We start from the raw sequence: 19,274 nt of genomic DNA, 5'->3' as shown, positions 1-19,274 counted from the left end.
GACTGGGAGAGCAGCTCTGGCTAAAAATAGCGCCGTGCCCAGAGCTACCTGCGCCCGCTGCGTCCCGGGCCGCCGGCGGGGGAGTCAGAGCAGGGACTGTCCAGGGAGCCCAAGAGCCCTGCACGGAGCCAACCCCGGGCCTCCCGTGGGCCCGATCTCCGAGGCCGAGGCACCACAGGGCCCAGCGCTGGCCCCACAGGTCGGGATGGGAGCCCTCGCCTGGGCCTCGCTGCCTCTGCTGGGGCCTCCCGGCGGCGCGCGCGGAGCGGACTCGCTCTGCGGCCCAGGTAAGACCGGCAGCGCGGGGACGTGCTCGCGCTCAGCCCGAAGCCCGCGGAGGGCGCGGGGTGGGGGGCGGGACCCTGGGCGGGACCCTGACGTCCGAGCCCGGCTCAGCGAGAGCAGCTGGGCGACCCTGCAAACGCACTTTACTTTGCAGAAGCCTCCGTCCAGTCACCAAGTCCGAAAGAGCGTTCGCCCCCTACTGGCCTCGGTGTTCCTACCTGAAAAATGGAACAATCAGTTGTTAAGCTTTAATATTTGGTGTGTTTGCAAAATAAGTTAGGGGACCGGAAAAAGCATGTCGCAAGTATGCGCGAAAATCTCGCCCCAGCCAGCTGGGCCTTCGGGAGTTTGCGTTGGTGGGAGCGCTCGGCACCGTCTTCTTCCAAACAAAGCTCGTGTCCTCGCATCAGTCCTAGGCGCCCGAGGTCGGAGACCGAAGCAGGGCGCACGGGAAAGTTGAAGAGATCGGCAGACACACGAAGATCCTTGCGGGAGGGAAGCTGGAGGGTGGCAGAGGGGTGAGCAAGGCAGAGTCCCATCCGCTGCTCCGTCCATCGACCCCGGGGCTAACGCCAGGGAGGGTTTTATCTTTGATCTCCTGCGACTGAGGAAAGACCTCAGGGGGCGCGCTGTAACCGCCGGAGGGGGCGTGTGGCGTGGCCTGGATCCCCAACCCCAGCCGGGGCGCGGGGGTGGGTGCTCGGGGCAGAGGGGTCGGCCCTGCCCAGTCCGGCCTGGGCGGGTGGCGGGAAGGGGGTCGAGGAACCAAACAGGTACGCCCCCGCCCTCCCGCCCCGCCCCCGCTGGGCCCCGGCCGGGCGGGCGGAGCTGCGGGCGGCCGGGCCTGCGATTGGCAGGGCTGGGCTGGCCGGGTGGCCGGGAGCCCGGGAGCGGGAGCGCCGCGGCGCCGGGGGAGGCGCGGAGCCGGCCGGAGCTCGCTCCTGCCCGGCCCGCTCCGCTCAGCTGGGGCGACGGAAACTTTCCTGCTGCCGCCCCGGGACCCCGCAACCCGGCGACTTGGCGTCTTCGAGACCCTGGCTCTGGGCCGCCCTGCCTCCGGCGCCTTTGGGATGGCAGCGCCCAGCGGCCAGGCCGGCGCTTAGAGGTAAAAAAAAAAAAAAAAAAAAAAATCTGGGGACCGCGGGTCAGGTTGAGGGGGCCCTGGAGGCTCGCAGGGACCCCACTGAGCGGGGACCCGGATGGGACTGTGCTGCGGGCCCCACTTGGCTTTATTTACCCTTCTTCCTCCTGCACCCCCTGTCTCCCGAGGACCCTGAGTGCGTTTGGCCTCTGTCTGACCGCTGGGTTGTCTGGAGAGGAAGCCCAGGGTGTCACGAGGAAGGCACCGCCAGCTGGGGCCCACGGCCCACAGGAGTTGGGGTGGCCAGGGGGACCTCCGGCCTACCAACCCACAAGGCTTCCAGCGATCTCTCGACATCTCGGACTCCTTCACCAAACCCGCTGGGTTGATGACAAAGCAGTGAATCCTCTCTGCCCAGAGCCAGGTACGGACCTGACCACCATGTGCAGCTCTCTGCCCAGAGCCAGGTACTCCCGGGACACCCAGGTTTGGGGTGTTTTGGTTCAATTCTAGCTAGTTTTCGGTTTTGCGAGAGGCAGGTGGTTAAAGTGAGGTCTCTTCCATTTCCTGGCCTGCTCTGAACCCCACCCTCCAGGAAAACACCTTGAGCCACGAAGAACAGGGACAGACCAACGCCATCTAACTTCAGCTCCTAGCCCTGTGGGAATGCTTGCCAAGTTTCTGTTCCCTGGAAAATGGACTCTTTTGAGCCATCTGGTATGTGCCCCACTCTTTCTTTGCCCCCCAACCCGCTGTTGGGGGGCTTCTGCTTTAATTTGATCTATGGTTAGGTGAGTAGATAGCACATCACCAATGAGGATCATAATCTTTAACATCATTCTCCCTCCATGAAAACTCCCTGAATTTCTTTGACTTGAAACCATAGTGGTGAAAATTTAAAACAAAACCCCCTCTGCTCACTAGCTGTGTGTCCTTGGGCAGCCTTCCTAACTTCTCTGAGCTCAGAAGTTCCACCCCAGAGGAGATGTCCTAAAGTTTTTATGAGGTAAGGTGTGGAAGGCACCTAGCTCATAGGACAAGCACAGCCTTGAGGACCAGCTGCACTCTGCGACTTGAGCCATCTTGCTGCTTGCCCTTTCACTTCTGTGTCATTCCCTTCTGGAATGTGTAAGGCCCTTCCCCATCCTCTTTGGATGCTCAGAGATAGCTGCTGTAAATCCCCAGGAAAGAGCAAAGGAATCCATTAACCAGCATGATGGGCAGAGGGGCTGACCTGCAGAACCTGGCCTAAAGTCACCTTCAAGATCTTCCAGGCCACCCCCTCCTTCCCTGGTACCGTATCCCCACCTGGGGAACATCTAGTCTTTTTTGCTAGGGTCCTCTAGCAACAATGTGCTCCCGGGGTAACTAACTGGCTGCATGTCTGGGCATCTCCATTCTGTTAAAGAATTCTTCTTGTTTAGAGCAGAAATCTCTGTCCCTGTTACTTTTGCCTAACTGATTCTAGCACAACCCTCTGGACATCTCTTACTGGCTCAGTTATTCACTATGGTCCCCTAGTGCCTGGCATTCTGTTCCTTCCTTTAGGCCTTCAACACATGGGAGCTGAGCTTGGCAACGATTACAGCACCATTTATTGAGTGCTTTTTTATGCCAGGCTCTGTGCTGGGGGCTTTACACATATTTTTTCACATCTTTAAGATATCTCATGAAGTTAATCCTTTCCTTATCATTGTTTTGCCTATAAAGAAACAGGTTTCGAGATGCTGAGGGACTTATTCAAGGTCATACAACCATATGCACCCCGAACCCAGCCTCTATCTGTAAAGCCCATGCTTCTAATTGTGACTTTTGTTCCATAGTTGCAAGCATGCCTCTGTGTATGAATGTGTGTGTGTGTGTGTGTGCACGCGCACGCATACACGCGCACTGACCTGTGGCATGTGCTGGGATGCCTTTATCACAAGCAGTGGGGGCAACTGTTAATGCAAATTCCTCATCTCTACTCCAGACCTTAGGGATCCGCCTTTGAAAACCCCCTGTGGCTGTTCTTCTGTACCAAACAGTCTGATAGATAACCAGAGCCCTAAGGTACTCTGTGGAAGAGAACCTGGGATCAGGGCCCCAAGAGGTCTGAATTCAAGTCTTGGCTTCACTCTTTTGAGCTGGCTGCATTTTCTTTCTGGGGCTTTCTCCCCGCTGGACCTGATAGACAAGCTGTTACAGCCACTGGCGGGGTGATAGCTGCTGTGGATGAGCCGTGGGAGCCCTCTGGGTGGCTGTCAGGGGGTAGGGAGCAGGCCCTGGGAGACAGAGAAGGCTGGTGACGCTTTCACAAGTGGATGTGCGTGGGGCCCCCAAGGCCTCTGGGCTTTGCTTTCTACAAGGATTGACGTTCCTTGGATGAGGCCATTGTGTTCGGGTTTTTTGGCTAGAGTGGGGACACCCTGGAGAGATGGGCAAGAGCCCCCCATATATACCTTCGTCCTCCTTTTCCCATGGTGGCCTCTGACCTTCCCAACCAGGAAGTGCTGGCCCCAAACCTCTGGGGGAGGGGAGTGGGGTGGACCTGCCATGTGCACACCTGCATTTTCAATCTTGTAGAAATCCCCCCATCCCCCCAGAGGTCTGATCTGACCGCCATGTGCAGCTCAGGGGGAAATGTCTCCCTCTAGGTGACAGGGCTGGCTGGAGGGGTGTGGGGGAAGGACTCACCTGCATGGACCTCCAGCTGTGCTGTAGACCTGAGTGCTTGTTCTGCCTTTATCCCCTCTGATCTTGCTGAAGGCACAGAGTTATTAAATACCCATTTTATGGAAACGGTCATTGAAGACCAGGAAGCTGTAGTGACATGTCCCAAGCAGTAATGTGTATGTGGAAAAAGTAGTGGAGATGGGGAAGGTGCTAGAGTCAAAACCTGAACCCAGGTCCCCTGACAGTATGGTCAAGCTGTCTTTGCACTCTGTTTCATGCCCTGTTTTTTTTCGGACCACCTGGCTGAGACTTCGGTGCCAGAGCCCTTGCCTGGAAGTCAGAGGACCTGGGCCAGCACCTGGCTGTGGGATCCTGGGCAGGCCTGGTCAGGGGGTGGGTTGGGCTGTTTGGCTAGACCTCTGAGTTCTTTCCAACCTTGACCTTCACAGGTTATACAGTTTAGTCTGTATTTCTGGGGAGGAGGTGTGTGTGATAGACTCCAATAGGTGAGTAGTTGAGTTGGAGGGTAGGATGCTGCAGTGGAAGATGTGAGCTAACCAGAAGGGCTCTTATAGGCATGGTTTCAGATGGAGCTGGGGGAGAGGGTTGGGTAGCCAGGGAAGCCCAGGATGGGGGAGGTTGCTTCGCTCACAGGGAATTGGCCCTTTACACTCTGAGGACTGTAAGAGTGATGTGGGAATGACTGGGGGTCCTGAATGGAAGCCAGGAGGGACTTGGGGGCTCTGGGGCCAACCAGTGGGAGTCTCCCTGTGAAGCCAGAGTAGCCTGGCCAAGACCAGGAAGTGGGGGAGCAATGCATAGGGCCTCTGGGCTCCCTCATCCTTCCCTGACTGATGCCTCCCTGCCGGTGTTTCTGCTAGATGACCGTAAAACTCTCCCTGGAGCCAGCTGCTCCTGAGGAGATGCAACCCATTCCCCATGCCCAGGGTGGGCCCAGCAGCCTGGCTTCCTGAAGCACACCCTGGTTAGCTGCAGCCTGTACGAGCCTTCTGCCCTCAGCTTCCCTAGCCCCATCAGGAGCCTTCTTCCTCCCTGAGAGTGGCTCTCTGTTACAGCCTGCCGCCCCCTGCTGCCTCCCTCTTCCCTGCCTATCCAGTCTCCCTCCCTCCGTTCTTCAGTCTTATGCTTCCCAGTCTCTGCCTGCGACTCTCTCTGCCTTTTCTCTCTGCCATGGTGTCATTGCACAGATTCTTGCTCCCCTCTGACCTCATGAGTGTCACCTCCATTTGGTCCCATCACTCCATTGTAGCCAAGCTGCCCCAACTCAGCACTGGCTTCATGCTCCTATGTGGGCTTGCCTGTCATCCACCATGGGCTCTGAACTTCTTAAGGCCACAGACCTGGCCGTGTGTCTCATCTCAGGGCCTACATAATGGGTGGGGCCTGGCCAAGGCCTTTCTCATACTATTAAATGCTCACCCAGCTTTGTAGCTTTGGACTGTCTTTGAATTGGGCTTGGTATTAATGATCTGTTTTCCCTGTGCTCTGTGTCCCAGCCCTGATCTACTTTTAAAAAGTCTATCCTGGCTTTGTGAGATCAAAGATGGATGGACCTAGAAGCAAGTATGGAAAAGCCATCTTGTTAGTCCCTTCCTCCAGACTGAACTTCGGGTTCCAAGTGAGAAGAACCAAAACTCACCTGATTCTTTACAAGTCCTGAGAACATGTGTAAAGTGCTTAGGAAAGGTTTATAGGGGTTACTGTGACTGTGCTGGGGGCTCACAGATGTGGCCTCAGGGGCATGGAGGGGGTCACATGACTTTTCTAGGGTTGCGTAGTTATTTGTGTAGGAACCACCATGGGAAGGGTTTGTCCCTGAGTTCAGAGAGGGTGGGGAGCCCCAGGGACCAGAGGGGAAAAGAGCAAAAATGAAGACAAAAATTTCTGCTAAAACACAAATGATTTGTCTAAATTGCCCAGGTTTGTAAAGTGCTTTCATTCACAGGGTCTTTTTTTTTTTTTTGGTACCGGGGATTGAACTTCAGACTTTACACTTGTGAGGCAGGCAGCGAGAACTACTGAGCTAAATCCCCAGCCTTCTCACAGGGTCTTTTTATCCTAGTCTCCCTCTCAGCCTCCCTGTGACTTTCTGCTGAGGACGCTAAGGCTATGAGAGGGCATCCTTGGCTAATCTCATCCCAGCAGAGAGGCAGCTAGTGACTTTCCCCTCTTCTCTCCCTTGGGGTGCAGAGCTTATGGCAGTGCTCAGCGTATGAGCTAGGAGGAGGTTGTCCCACAACAGTGCTTCACTCCTCCTGAAACTGTTCTCCTTGACATTCTTGTGTTGCTTCCATTTTCCCAGCCAGCATCCTTTGATGAGCATGAACTCAGGCAGCAGCACCAGGGCAGTGGGGACCAGAGAGGATGGGGAATGTCCATGAGAATGCAGCCAACACCCCAGCAGGTGGGCCAGGTGACCAGGCAGGCAACCTCTGTCCCAGTGTAGGAAGCCCCATCTTCTTCTAGGTCATGGTGGCTGGTACCTATCAAGAACTGTTTTGAAGTCAGTTTTGAGGGAAGCCGGGGGTACTGGGGGAAAAAGGGATTGATGATGGCCTGGGTTTGTCTAGATGCACCCCAGTTTCTTGGACAGATGGCTGGCAGGGTTCCTTGGAGCCCCATGGCCTCCCGTTGTTGCTTTGTTCCTGAATATCCCCTCACTGTTGCTTTATCAGCTCACCTGTCCTCACCTAGACTGAGCATCCTAGCATAGGCGCCTGTGGCTGGCCCCTTTAGGTGACCTTAACGGGCTTCACGGTGTCAGAGAGGGCAGGGAGGGAATGTGGAGTAAATGAATGAGGAAATGAGCAAGTGACCTTTCTCGGTATCTGTGGTGACCCTGCCTAGCTGTCACTGGCTGGAGAATATGTGACAACTGAGTCCACTAGAAATGGCTGTTTGCTGGGGACGGTGAGGACCCAGCCAGACATCACGGAAGCTGGCCCTGGCTGGAGCAGGGACCTCAGGGCCTTTCCCGGCAGAGGGGACGCCATCAAAGTTGGTGCTGCTTCCGGGAGGAGAGAACTCCCAAAAGGCCCTGTCAGCCCCCTGATAGGGATCTGCAGGGTGTGTGAGGGATTTGTTTTTTGGCCAGGATGTGGGGAGATAAAAATAGACACTGTAATCCCTTGGGTTCGTGTCACACTTGACGCTGGGCAGAGCCCTTTGAGTCCATTATCTCACTTGAGTGGCTCGGCTGCCGCCACCAAAGGAGAAGCTGGACTGCCCGCTTTAGAAAGCAGCACATGGAGGCTGTGCCCCACGTCTGGCTGGAGACTGCCCCTAACATTTAGTAACAGGGCCTAGGTGTACTCCCCAGCCAACTGCATCTGAGTGGGGAGCCCAGTTCCAGTGGACAGGCTACAGGAGGGATGGGGATTAGTTAAAACAATAAAGGCAGGTTTGTATGCAAAGCACCAAGGGTGGCAAGAAAGCCAAGAATCAAGGCTCCCAGGGCAAAGGCTCATGATGGGAGTGGGGAGCAGGAGGGGCAGCAGGTGCTATAATCAGCTGGAGCAGGGAGGGGATAAGGTAATGAAAAGAGTGAGGTGGAAAAGTACCCATGGGACCCCAAATTGAGGACATCAAATGCTGCAATAAAGAGTGTGAACCTGATGGTGTAGGGAGCCATTGAGAATTACAGAGCACAGGAGTTACCTGCTTTGTCAAGAGCGCTGTGCAATGCTGTGCTGCCTGGCTTTGCTACAGGTGTTTCTTTGTGGTATTTGGCATTGATAGAGCAGATCCCCCCTTTTTATTTTTATTACCCCCCCCTTTTTAATTCTCAGAAGACACCCTGCCTATCCTTACCTCTCCTTCTGGAACCTTGCATCACAGTGATGAGAAGTCCCCATTTTCTGCTATTTCTGGGTTCTGGGACCAGCCAGCTCCGGGGCAAAGTCTGTATCCTGGTTTCTTGGCTAAGCTATTATCTAGTTTTTGTTTTTTTCCCCTCAGCACTAGGGATTGAACTCAAGGCCTTTGCACTGAGCTATACCCCCAACCGTTGTCTATTTTTTCTTTTGAGACAAGGTCTTGCTAAGTTGCCAAGGCTGGGCTGAAACTTGTCATCCTTCTGCCTCAGCCTCCCAGAATGCTTGGGATGATAGGTGTGGTCCACCATACCTGGATCCTAGTTTTTAAATGAGGTAGTCTTGGGTGTCTGTCTTGCCTTCTCTGTGGTGGCCAGCATTAAGAGACCAGGAGTGACTGAGGCTGTGGGGGAAGGCGCTTCTCCTGGCCTGATTCGCTGGAACCTGCACACGACATCCTTCCAGTGCCCCTAACCCCAGGTGCCCCGCCCTGACGAGCTCCCAGACCATGGGATCCCCCACCCCCGGGCACCCCACTCGGGCTCAGCTTCCAGCAATACTGACCCTTGTCCTCTAACCCCAGGCCTTGATTAACTCTGCTCCTTCCTCAGTGAGGCAGCAGCTAATCCAGGTCTCAGCTGCCCCACCCCAGTAGAGACCACCCCGTGCAATCCACCCATGTTAGAAGTGGGAGGTCAGAGGCCTGGGATTGCCTAAGACTTCATGCCAGGTTCCGGTGGGGACTCCTACTGGGGCCTCCAGACACATCCCACGCTCGGCCCCAGCACCCCCCTGCTTTGCAGAGCCCGCCTACTCCAAGAGCCAAGAGAACCCCAGTTTTTCAGCCTTGGCTCTCGCTGGGGCCGGGTGCCAGCAGCAGCAAGCCCAAGCCCTTAGGTTCCCAGAGAAGGCTCCTGGCGTCCGCGTCGGCTTAGTCACCGGGATGAGGTCACCCCTCACCTCTGGCTGGGGGTGGATGCCAAAGTTTGGGAACTTTCACTGTGAGCCACTTGTTGATTTTCACATGTAAGAAAAACAAGCCTGTTGGTTGGGACTTTGTACTTGGCCCATGAACTGTAGGCCCAGGGAAGCCACTGGGGAATGATTAGTGCTTGGGCTATGCCATGTCTTGGCTTTCCAGGAGAGCGGCTGTGTGTCAGGGAAGAGCTGGGAGCAGAGCCAGAATCCAATGTCAGCACTTACTGGGCTGTGTGAGCCTCAGCAAGGCACATGACCTCTCTCTGGGCTGCAGTAAAGATTTCTAGCAGTTCGCACTGTCTTGAGTTCTTCTGGTGGGCCAGGCAGCAGGCTTAAGGCCTTCCAAGCATTAGCCCATTTGATTTGATTTTCATGACAGACGAGAGACTGAGTGACTTGCCAGAGGTCACCAGCTGGGAAGGGTTTGAAGGCAGGTCTTCCTGACTTGAGCTGTATCAGGTACTCCATGGCTCTGGTCCCCACCCCAGCTTGGCTTCCTGATGAGGGATTGTTAAAGTATGGATATGGAGAAGCCAGGTGTGATTAAGCAGGTGCTGTGGGAAAGCAATCAAAGGGAGGTCCTCTTCTCCACTGGCCTGGTCCTCAGGTCCTTGAGCTGCCAGAGGAAGGGCCGAGGGGGGCAGGTCTGGCTGTATCCAGACTCCAGGAGAGGAAGGGACGCTAGAAGATGTGACTTCACAACCATCTCTTTCCATTTCCTGTAGCTTGTTGGCTTTTTTCTTTTTTGCTGTACTGGGGATTGAACCTAAGACCCCGAGTGTGTGCTAGGAAAGCGATCTACCACTGTGCTACATCCCCAGCTCTGCTTGTTGGCTTTTTTTGAAGTTAATATTAATTCATCCCCTAGCATCCATCCTCCCCCCAGATCTCGACCCCCCATCCCCTGCACCTTTAAGGCTGGGGCAGGGATGCTAACAACATTTTCCTTTGCACTGAGTGACCAGAAAGGTGTTGATTCAGATTTGGAGCAGGGGTCTGTTGGTGGCCCCTGAATCCTGGGCTTGGAATCAGAAGTTGGGGAAGAGCCATGTAACCGACCTCTACCACACGGAGCAGAGAAGCTGGGGCTGGATGTGTGCTCTGGGTGCACCGACTTGAGTCCTAGCTGCTGTACCTACCAGCTGTGTGACCTCAGGTAAAGTTGTTTCACTTCTCTGATCCTCAGTGTTCTTATCTGTCAGTTGGGGGCAACAATACCTATTTCTTAGAGTGGTTTATTAGGTTAAAATTCAGTGCAGAGAGGAGAGAACAGAGCATAGCATTTGCACATTGCAAATATACAATAAATGCTAGTGTTTTTATTATTGCTTATTATTTTATTATTATTATTATTATTATTATTATTAAAGAAGATACTTGGCAGTGGTCTTGGGATACTGTGAACTTACTGCCTCTATTGAAGGCAGTGTTTGGGGCTGGGGATTTAGCTCAGTGGCGCCCCTCCTGCCTCGCACGCACAGAGTCCGGAGTTCAATCCCCAGTACCAGAAAGAAAAAAAGAAAAGAAAAATTATTGAAGACAGTGTTGCATAGGGAAAGATCTAAATTAGAGGAACTATGAATTATTTACTTACTTTCTTATGAAGCAGCACAGGGATTCAAATGGGCCAAACAAGCAGGTTTCTGAATATGGATTTTTAAGGGGGTAACTTTGATGAATAGAGAAAGAAGTTAATAGAGACAAAGATTCTTTCAGGTGGTTGATATTTTCCTTCTGCCGGGTATCCCCGTGCTCCTGCCAACCCGTCCTGGCTGTGAGTCCCAGGGTGAGTGTGTGTTGACCTAGCCCTGCCCATGGAGGCAGCAGGAGAAGCACTCAAACAAGCCTCGGGTTTGTTAAGCTCCTCCCTCCCTCCCAAAGGCCACCAACAAAGTCCCCCTGTAGAGAGACAGCCTGCCCAGCCTGTGCAGAGGCTGCTTATCAGGTGTAGACAGTAGGGTATGGGAGAGGTCAGCAGGCTTCCCAGAGAGTGCAGGGCTACAGCCGGCCCTCGGACAGCTGTCCAGATGCTGCAAACAGCATTGCAAATGCTTTCCTCAGCTCATCTGGTTCCTCACACCACCTACATCTCCAAGTCAGCTGAGAGCTTGGCAGGCAAGACACTTAGAAGGCTGGGAGATGTTAAATGCTGCCTCAGTTTCCCCATCTGGCCCAGACATTCCTAGAGCCCCTTTCTATCTTGGGCATGCTTCTGGGGAGCAAGCACAGGGACTTGGAGGGAAGATGTGGGTTTGAGATTCCAGCTGGCTTTGTCACTTGCCGTCCTGTGCCCTGAAGCAGGTCATTTCCCTGCCTGCACCTCAGTTCCCATCAAATGGGGATAATAGAGCCACCTACGTCACTGAGCTGGGATGTTTGGAGACTTAAGTGAGGTAATGCTTGTAAAGTGCTTATCACAGAGCTGGCACGGGGTAAGTGCCTATAATTGTAAAGTGCCCTCTCAGAGACACACCTCGACCGTCCAGCAGCCCCCTCCTCCTCCTTAGTTCCTGTTTGTTGTTGACATCCTCAGTGCAGGGATTTTAAGTATTTATATCCTTGCTGGAATTTCTCTTTGCATTGTCTACTTAATTACCTAATTGAATTAAGGCAAACAATTTCACTTCCTTTCCAGTGCAAGGGCAGGAAGGGGCTTGGTGCCAGTTACTGTGATTATGGAGATATTTGATGATGGTGGTGGTGCCTCCCTCCCCTGAGAGGGCCACTCCCTCTTAGAGCAGCTCCACAAGCCCATAAATCAAGCGGCAGCCACATGCTTGAGACATTAATCTTATTGAGGATGTTGATGGCTTTGGCTACATGTTCCTTTCAGAGCCAACTTGCATTTTGGCACCTTCTTGCCCACTCACGGATGGATGGTTCAAGACTCTTTTTAAATATTTGGAACAACTGACCTGTGTACCTATTTGGGAAGAGCTGTCCAATGAAATATAAATAACAAATCAAGGCACGGAGAGAGGCCTCTGATGACAGGAATCAGCAGATCTGCTCTACACTTCCACTGTTTTGGTGGCTCTGGGTGGGGAAACAGTGGCTATGGATGAGCTGGTGGTTTCAGATCCCTTCGGGCCACTTAGTAGCTGAGTGAATTGAAGCAGCCATTTCACTTGGCTCCAAAGCAAGGGACAAAGAGAACTGTGTCACAGGAGTGTTGTAAAAATCACATGTCACAAAATGCTTGGTTGGCACATAAGAAATACTCATAAGGAAGCCATTCTTTTTACCCAAGGACCTTAAAAAAAATCTCAGCATGTTCTTTATCCCCAGACCCTCCCCATCCTGTCTTTCCATCCTTCCTTATTTTTGGAGGATAACAGCCAGGACCAGTGTGCCCAAGTTCTCCACCTCTACACTCCTGCTACAGGGAATGTCCCCTCCCCTGTCTCTGCCCAAGAGCCCCTCCTCTCTCCTTCAAAACTTATCTTTTTTTTTTTTTTTTGGTACCGGGGATCAAACTCAGAACCTTGTGCTTTCGAGGCAGGCGGCAGCACCACTGAGCTAAATCCCCAGTCTTCCTTCAAAACTTATCGTAAGCACTGTGCCCTCGATGAGATTTCTCAGTGGCTCCCCATATCCCCTAAACATCTTATTATGTCCTTGTCATGTTATATGTCTGTAACCATTATCAGCCCACGTATGCTCCATAGACCAGTAGGCTGGTAAGATGCTTGGTAGAAAAGGAGTTTAGGAAAAGGCTGAGTGCTTCATGCTGTTTTGTGTAGTCCCAATCCACGAGAGCAGTTTCAAGGCTCTGAGAAGTCTTGCTGAAAAGAAACCTGCTGGGAACTCTGCAAACCTCAAGAGTAGGACACTTTCTTCTTGGAATGCCTACTGACAGGCTTTGTGACACTCTTGGAGGCATGGCATTATGAACATCTGTATAAGTTTAATGCTTTTGCCCTACTTCACAATGAAAGAAACCAAGGCCCAGAGGGCCCAGTAACTGGCTACATATGAACCATCGATCTGTCCCTCTGTCACCATCTAGATCTACTGGCAGATCATTTATGGGAGTAGCCAGGGCCAGGTGGTGAGGAAGGGCAGGATATGACAGCCAAGGACTGCTCTCAGAGCTTTTGGCCTTCTTGGGGGATGAGATGGCCACATAGAATAGAGATGACCTGTCAGCCATGTGTTCTGAGCCCATGTGCACCAGGAGCCCCGAGGCCTGTCCTTATCCCTGGCCAGGGAAGGACACGGGAGTCAAATGTCCTCGGAGAACCCAGAACTCCAGATCTGGGTCCCCTCTGGCCACCCCAGGCCCCATGACTTCTGTAGCCCTACTGTGGTCCCCCAGCAGAGACCCCACCCACGAAGGACTGTAAGCAGGGAAGGGGGAAGGGAAGGGAAGGGAAGGAGAGCCTTCTGTTTATCCATGTGCTTCTTCCCCTTCCTTTCTGGGGGAAAATGCTTTCTTTTAGATTCCTCTTTTATTATCTGAAATTCTCAGGGGAACAATTACTTGCCAGTGGGAATTATCTGCCGTCTTTATTCTAGTGCTTGTCTGCCTGAGTTCTTCCTCGGAGTAATTGATTTTGGTAATTCAGAGCCGCTGAATTAGGAGAGGGTGCTGGTGCAGAGGCAGGGAGGACCCACGAAGGCCTTTTTATAGGCATTGGTGCCAGCAGTGATGCTGGTGATGGTTGGTGATGGATGATGGGGGCTAATAGATAATACCTTTTCAGCCTTTAATCTTTGCCTCTCGTGCTGAAGGTACACGAGTTGCACCATGCTCTCCTGCCTGGAACGCTGGCAGGTTTGGGGAAGGAAATGAGGAGTTGAAAGGTAGATTGTCAGGCAGGTCAGTCCTGGGGATTGGTTCCAGCCTGACGCTGGCTGTGGCCTCACGCTCTGTCTCAGAAGGCCCAGGAGGAGGTGAAAACCCCTCGGAGATTCTTGAAGGAAACAGCTGCTGTGCACTGGCCTCACCTTGCTCAGGGCAGACCCAGGTACTGCTCTGGACCCACTGCCTCGAGCGTCATAGTCCCCATGGTAGGACAGGCCAGGACATCAGGCTCCCGGTGGTGGAGCTGTGAAGGGTGGCCCTCAGTGAGGAAGGTCCAGTGTGACCCGGGGGCCTACCTGCTCTGTGGATAAAAACACCACTAGGGGAGGTAGATTTTGTCCCAGAAACAGTCTCCTTTTAGGGCAAATGGCCCCGATTTTAAGTGGCAAATGCTCTGGATATGGGAGGAAAAGCTTGGACCTGAAGCCTCCTCAGTCTTTATCATCTTAGGAGTCCTGTGAAAGAGCCACTTCCGTGGGATCTCCATCCCCCAAAAGGAACCTCCAGACCTGTGGGGCACTACTGTGGTCCAGCCCCAGAGGCGGTCTGTCCTTTGTCACAGTGAGCACCCTTTCTGTGAGGCCTGGAAGCTGCCACACCTGCCTACAGCCTTCAACCTGGGCATATATGGCATTTTTATAACCACTTTACAGATGGGCAAATAGAGGCCCAGGGAGATTTGTTCATGCAAGGTGTTAGTCGTGGGGTGGGGCCTTGAGCTATTTCCTGCTAGAGTAGGGGGCTGGGAGCTCATTAGGGTCCCAGTGGAGGAGATGGGTGGATACTTGGGGGTGGGAGATGATTTCTGTGGCCCCATTTTAGCTTTTAGCTGGAAGTGGTGCTGTGACAGTTATGTGAACCTGTCTGTCTGCTGCAGGACTGGGGAGCCCTTGAGGACAAGGACCCTCTGTTACCCTGGGATCTCCATCCAGTACCCAGCTCAGAGCTTATAAGGGAATCGGATGGGGCTCTTGCAGATATAAGAGACCCTTCAAAGCTGTCCAAAGGTTTTATGGGCTCATGTATGAAAGGCACCCAAAGAGACCAGACTGAACTTGTCAGATGGTGTCTTTCTGTTTGACTCTCTCCCCCTTTCTCCCAATCATTTCTGGGTTCTATGACTACACAGAGCTGGGAATTGTTAAAAAGGGATCCCCAAGGAACACTGGAATGCTGGCCCAAAGAGAAGGGGGAGCAAACACAGTCAAAAACAAGAGATCCATAAACACATAATGTACATATCACAACTGAGTATTAAATTCAATGAATTTTTGTAGAAATACTTTTCCCCCCCAAGAAGGAAGTTACATTGCAGGCAGGATATCCAGGTGTGGCCACTTCATCTCCTACAAATTAAGTTAACTCACCCCTGTGCCCGGAGTAGTCTGCAAGCACCACCATGGTTAATGATAGGTGCCCTAACTGGGGCAGCAGAGCCAGAGCAAGTGTACACTGTCCCTAGTCTGGTCTGAATTTGGGTGTCACAGCAGGGTTGTTCAGTGGATTGGGGATGTAGCTCAGTGGTAGAGCGCTTGCTTAGTATGTGTGAGGCCCAGCACTGCATGTGATGATGATGATGATGATGATGTTGATTCTTCCAAACTTTCATACGTGTGTAGAAGAAGCCCTTTCTGACCAGTTATGACACTGTCCTCTAGAACCAAGAGATAAATTATAACAAAAAGGCATGTGCTAAAGGGCAACTGTTAGAAGGGTGGCTCTCGGTGCTCTGAGGACTCTGGGGAGGCCTTCATGTACCTGGACTGTGTGTGACAAGAGTGAGCTGCTGTCAGGGGTGGTAGACTCAGCAGAGCTTTATGGAGTGTCTGCCATGTACCAGGAACTATTCTTGTGCAGACTGAGAGATTTTTCCCATAGAACTACTGGAGGGCAAGCTTCTGAGAGAGGAAATGTTGGAGAAGAAGGCAGATCTTAGGACGTTTTCTTAGCAAGGATTTGGTGAGAACTGAGGACAGTCTTACACTTGGGTAGAGTGTGGTATGATCCCGGTAATGATTTCATGAGCTCTCCTAGACCACTCTGGTGCCTAAAATTCCATTCTGATTGAATCCTTTGAATTAAACTCTGCTCTCTCTAGTGTAGGTGTTAGGTACTAATGTTAGGTATGAAGTGGGGGATCTCATTTATCTCTAAGCCCTCCTTGGATTGGAAGTTATTATTTGGTTTTTCTCCCATGGCAAGGCCCTTAGAAGATAGGTCCCCCATTCAGGGTGGAAGTAGAAAAAGCAGTTAAACAGGGAACCAGGCTAACATGAGGTTGGTGGTGGCAGTCAAAGTTTGCGCATTGAGCATCACTGTGCCTACTCCACTCTGAGTGCTAAACTTAGCAATGGTCAAAAAGTTTAGTCATCAACTCTCTTTCAGTGGTCATTGTTTTCCAAGTTTGGATTCTAAAGGCAGAATGAGAATTAAAGGTCTTTCCGGGCTCTGACCCCGTGCTGTAGCCTTCTAGATCCTTCCGCTCAGATGGGCGGCTCCAACTCCAGCAGCCTGGGCCAGCTCTTGGGGGAAGTTGTGGGAGCTCTGGCCAGATTCCCCTTCCTTCCACCCTTCCCAGCTGGAGGTGTGGTCATCTGCTTCCACCTGGCCTCCTGGCCCCCAGGAACCATGGGACATGTCAACCACTGACCAGGCAGCAAATACTGACCACCCCCAGTCACATTTGGTGGCTGTAGGGGTGTGTGGATCCAGAACCAGGCTTGAGTGACTGAATGACTGAGCTGCTCTTTGTTTTCTGTCAACGGGCCCCAGAAGGCCCTTGGAAGCATCAGTAGGTAACTCATCTGTCTCAGGTCCCCAGCTCAAGAGCTGGCGTGCAAAAGGATCACAGTGCATGGGATCTTTGTCACTGTGCATGGGATCTTTGTCACTGTACTATTATTGCTCTGGCCCCAGCAGCCTCCCCAGGCTGGGCACCAACCTCCAACTGCCCCTCTTGTCTTCTGTTACTGCCCTGCATACCCTTGGATGCTTCTCTGTGGAGGCCTCTCCGTGCACGTCTCCTCACTCTCCTGGCCTGGGCACCCTCTTCAACTACCAGCTCCCATCTGAGAGCCCCACTCATGCCCAGGATATCAGTGACCCCTGAACCCGGACCCCTCTCCGTTCTGGCTGTAAATTTCTCATCCTGACCCACTCTCCTGATTTCCAGATGGAGAGAAGTGATTTTCAGCAAAGGCACATCCTCATCCAGCATGGAAGTCCTCTTCTTCCCTCTTCTTTCCACTGCACACCACTTCCTCCCACAGCAGCCCCTCCTGGATCCTCAGCTTCCCTCTTGCAGTGGAAGCTGGACTACCCAACCCCTGCCGGGAACCTCAGCTAGGTAGTTTTTCTCCTTCCCAAGACCTCTGGTTCCCACTGGGCCCTGCCTGTCTCCTGCACCCTCTCCTGCCCTCCCTCACCTGAAGCCCAGCCACAGCCTCCTCTCAGGTTGCTGGTTCCCGTCCTATCCATGCTCCCCCAGGGAAGCTCTCCAAACCTTAGTCTGACAGAGTCACTCCCCTGATCTTGAAGGACTCCCCATTTTCCCCGGTATACCTCTGACCTCTCAGATCAACGTTCAGGGCCTCCAGAGCCCCAGTAAGAAACCACTTGCCCACACCTCCTTCCTGTGGGCCTTGCAGTCTCCCATGGCCCATAGCCATGCCCTTGTCTGAGTTCCTTCAGCCTTCACAAAGCTAGCAGGCGTGCTAGCCCCATGCAGTCCAGCCCTTGCCTCCAGCCAGATGGGCATGGCTGTTTGTTTCTCAGCCTCCCTTGACTTCTTGGGGGATGTTCCTTCTACTGACTCCATGCCATTTGCAGCTTCATTGATTGGGGCTCAGCTTGGAAATCTCTGGACTCTGAGTGTGAAGGGCCTGGCCTGGCTAGGAGGGTCATTTCTCCGGCACAAAGAGGGGCCTCCAGAAGTGTGGGGCTTGAGGGAGATCAGGAAGGGACACCTTAGTGCCTGAGTTCTATTCTTCTCAACTCACTGCCTGGAAACTGGAAACTGTGGGTTCTGTGACTAGGGGTGCTCTGCTGCCTGCATTCAGGGCCTCTGTACCCCCCAATTACCTCTTTGCTAGGAGGTGATATTTCCATCTGTCAGGGCTGGAGCCACTGGGTGGATTGGGCAATGGTGTGGGTGAAAGCAAAACAGAGGTGGGCAAATAATAATTAGCAGATGTCAGTTGTTAACAGCTTAAAAATTCTACCTCACCCATCCCCACCTCCCCCAGGAGGGAAGATGTGATTTCACAGCCAGCTTAGGACAGGTTTGGTGGAGAGAGTAATAAGGTACCATGGGGTATGTGGGAACAGGGGTGGGGATGATGCCACTTCAGGGCCTCTGGCTTTGATTTAGTTGGATTCCCTGGGGGTTATCTTTCAGGGAGGACAGTGGCTGCTGAGCTAAAGAGGAGGGGTACTTGGGGAGTATCGCCAGTCTGTCCCTTGTCCAGTTCCCCCATGCCATCTCAGTCCAGGTAGCTGCCCTCAGCCTGTATGACTACAGGGCACCTCTAGCCCCACCCTGGCTGCTGCATTGCCTGGACCCCTGTCCTCCCTGGGGACGTCCATGAAATGAATATTTCAGTCTGTCCTTAAATCTCTCCACGGGAAGGTCCTCCCTACCTGTGTGTCTAAAAGACAATGACTTCTCCCCAGTCTCTGCCTGAATACTTGTTTCTTCCTTTATAATATGTATCACACATGCATGCACACATGCACACATGCACATGCACATACACACACAGGTGTGTATTTGGTTTTTTTTTTTTACCTAGAGTTTTTCCTTTTATTTACAAAGCACTAAATAAAACCCTCATGTGAGTGAATATATCCCCTGTCCTGTAACACTGTAAATGCCATTTCTCCTCTCAAATATGGCTTTAGATTTGCACACCTTTTCTGATGTAAGCCAAAAATTAGCTTCATCTGTGAACATATAATAATGGCAAGATACCTGTGTATTACTTTAAAATGTCTCCCCCACCTGAAAAGGGAAATGGAAATGGAAATGGCAGAGACTAAGGGGAAGGGGGGATGCAGGTGTAGTAAAACAAATTTCACCATCCTTATCTTCATCTACAGCATGGCTCAGAGGTACAGAGCCTGAGCAAGTCCCCTCGGTAAACCTGGGCTCTTTTGAAACATCTCTACTCACTTATAGTTTTTTAATGCTTGTTTTTGTGTGTGTCCCACTGGACTGAAAGCCCTGGATGGCTCTTCACCACCAACACCTGATCCAGGACCTCAGTAAACATCTGTCAGATGGATGCAGGAATGCACAAGAGGCCAAACCTGGCCAGGGGATCTTGGTTTGTCCAGGATGGAGAGGTTCTGGGGTGTGGCACTTTCAGTTTTAAAATCAGGAGGGTACAGGGAGAGCAGTAGGATCTGCTCAGCACAAATGTCCATCCCTCGAGGACTGGGGTTTTCAAGGTCCCCGTGCTCTTTTACACTTATGGCCTTAGAAGGAGGTGAAGGTAGACACGTTCCTGAGAAGGAGTGTGTGGCTGCCTGGATGGGTGGGCTGCTGCCCCTGACCAGCATCCTATCTGCCTGCCCTGAGGCTCACACGGTCCCTGCTAGCCAGTGTCCAGTTCTTCTCATCCTCATTTTACATCTG

At 52.6% G+C, this 19,274-nt stretch overlaps 1 protein-coding gene across 6 annotated transcripts in view; it reads left to right on the top strand.

Annotated features, from left to right (window-relative positions):
* Dab2ip (DAB2 interacting protein) overlaps positions 1–19,274 on the top strand; it is a 185,583-nt gene that overhangs the window by 21,830 nt on the left and 144,479 nt on the right. The window contains exons 1-2 of one of the 6 annotated variants that reach the window (XM_013073687.3): positions 1,271–1,390; positions 1,555–1,790. The exons of 1 other annotated variant lie outside the window; for it this stretch is intronic. Coding sequence is in view for 1 of the 5 variants with exons in the window: in XM_013073681.3 (XP_012929135.2) it covers positions 206–287 (82 nt within the window). In the remaining 4 variants the exon portion in view is untranslated. Of the gene's footprint in view, positions 1–35; positions 288–1,192; positions 1,391–1,430; positions 1,791–1,814; positions 1,834–19,274 lie in introns of those variants that run through there. 4 more of the 6 variants (XM_013073681.3, XM_013073689.3, XM_013073686.3 and 1 more) reach the window with 4 other exon arrangements.

Source organism: Heterocephalus glaber, unplaced genomic scaffold, assembly GCF_053883595.1.
Source record: "Heterocephalus glaber isolate CG9 unplaced genomic scaffold, H.glaber_assembly_v1.0 deba00001479, whole genome shotgun sequence".
NCBI lineage: Eukaryota > Metazoa > Chordata > Mammalia > Rodentia > Bathyergidae > Heterocephalus > Heterocephalus glaber.
This window is presented reverse-complemented; position numbering and strand designations above follow the sequence as displayed.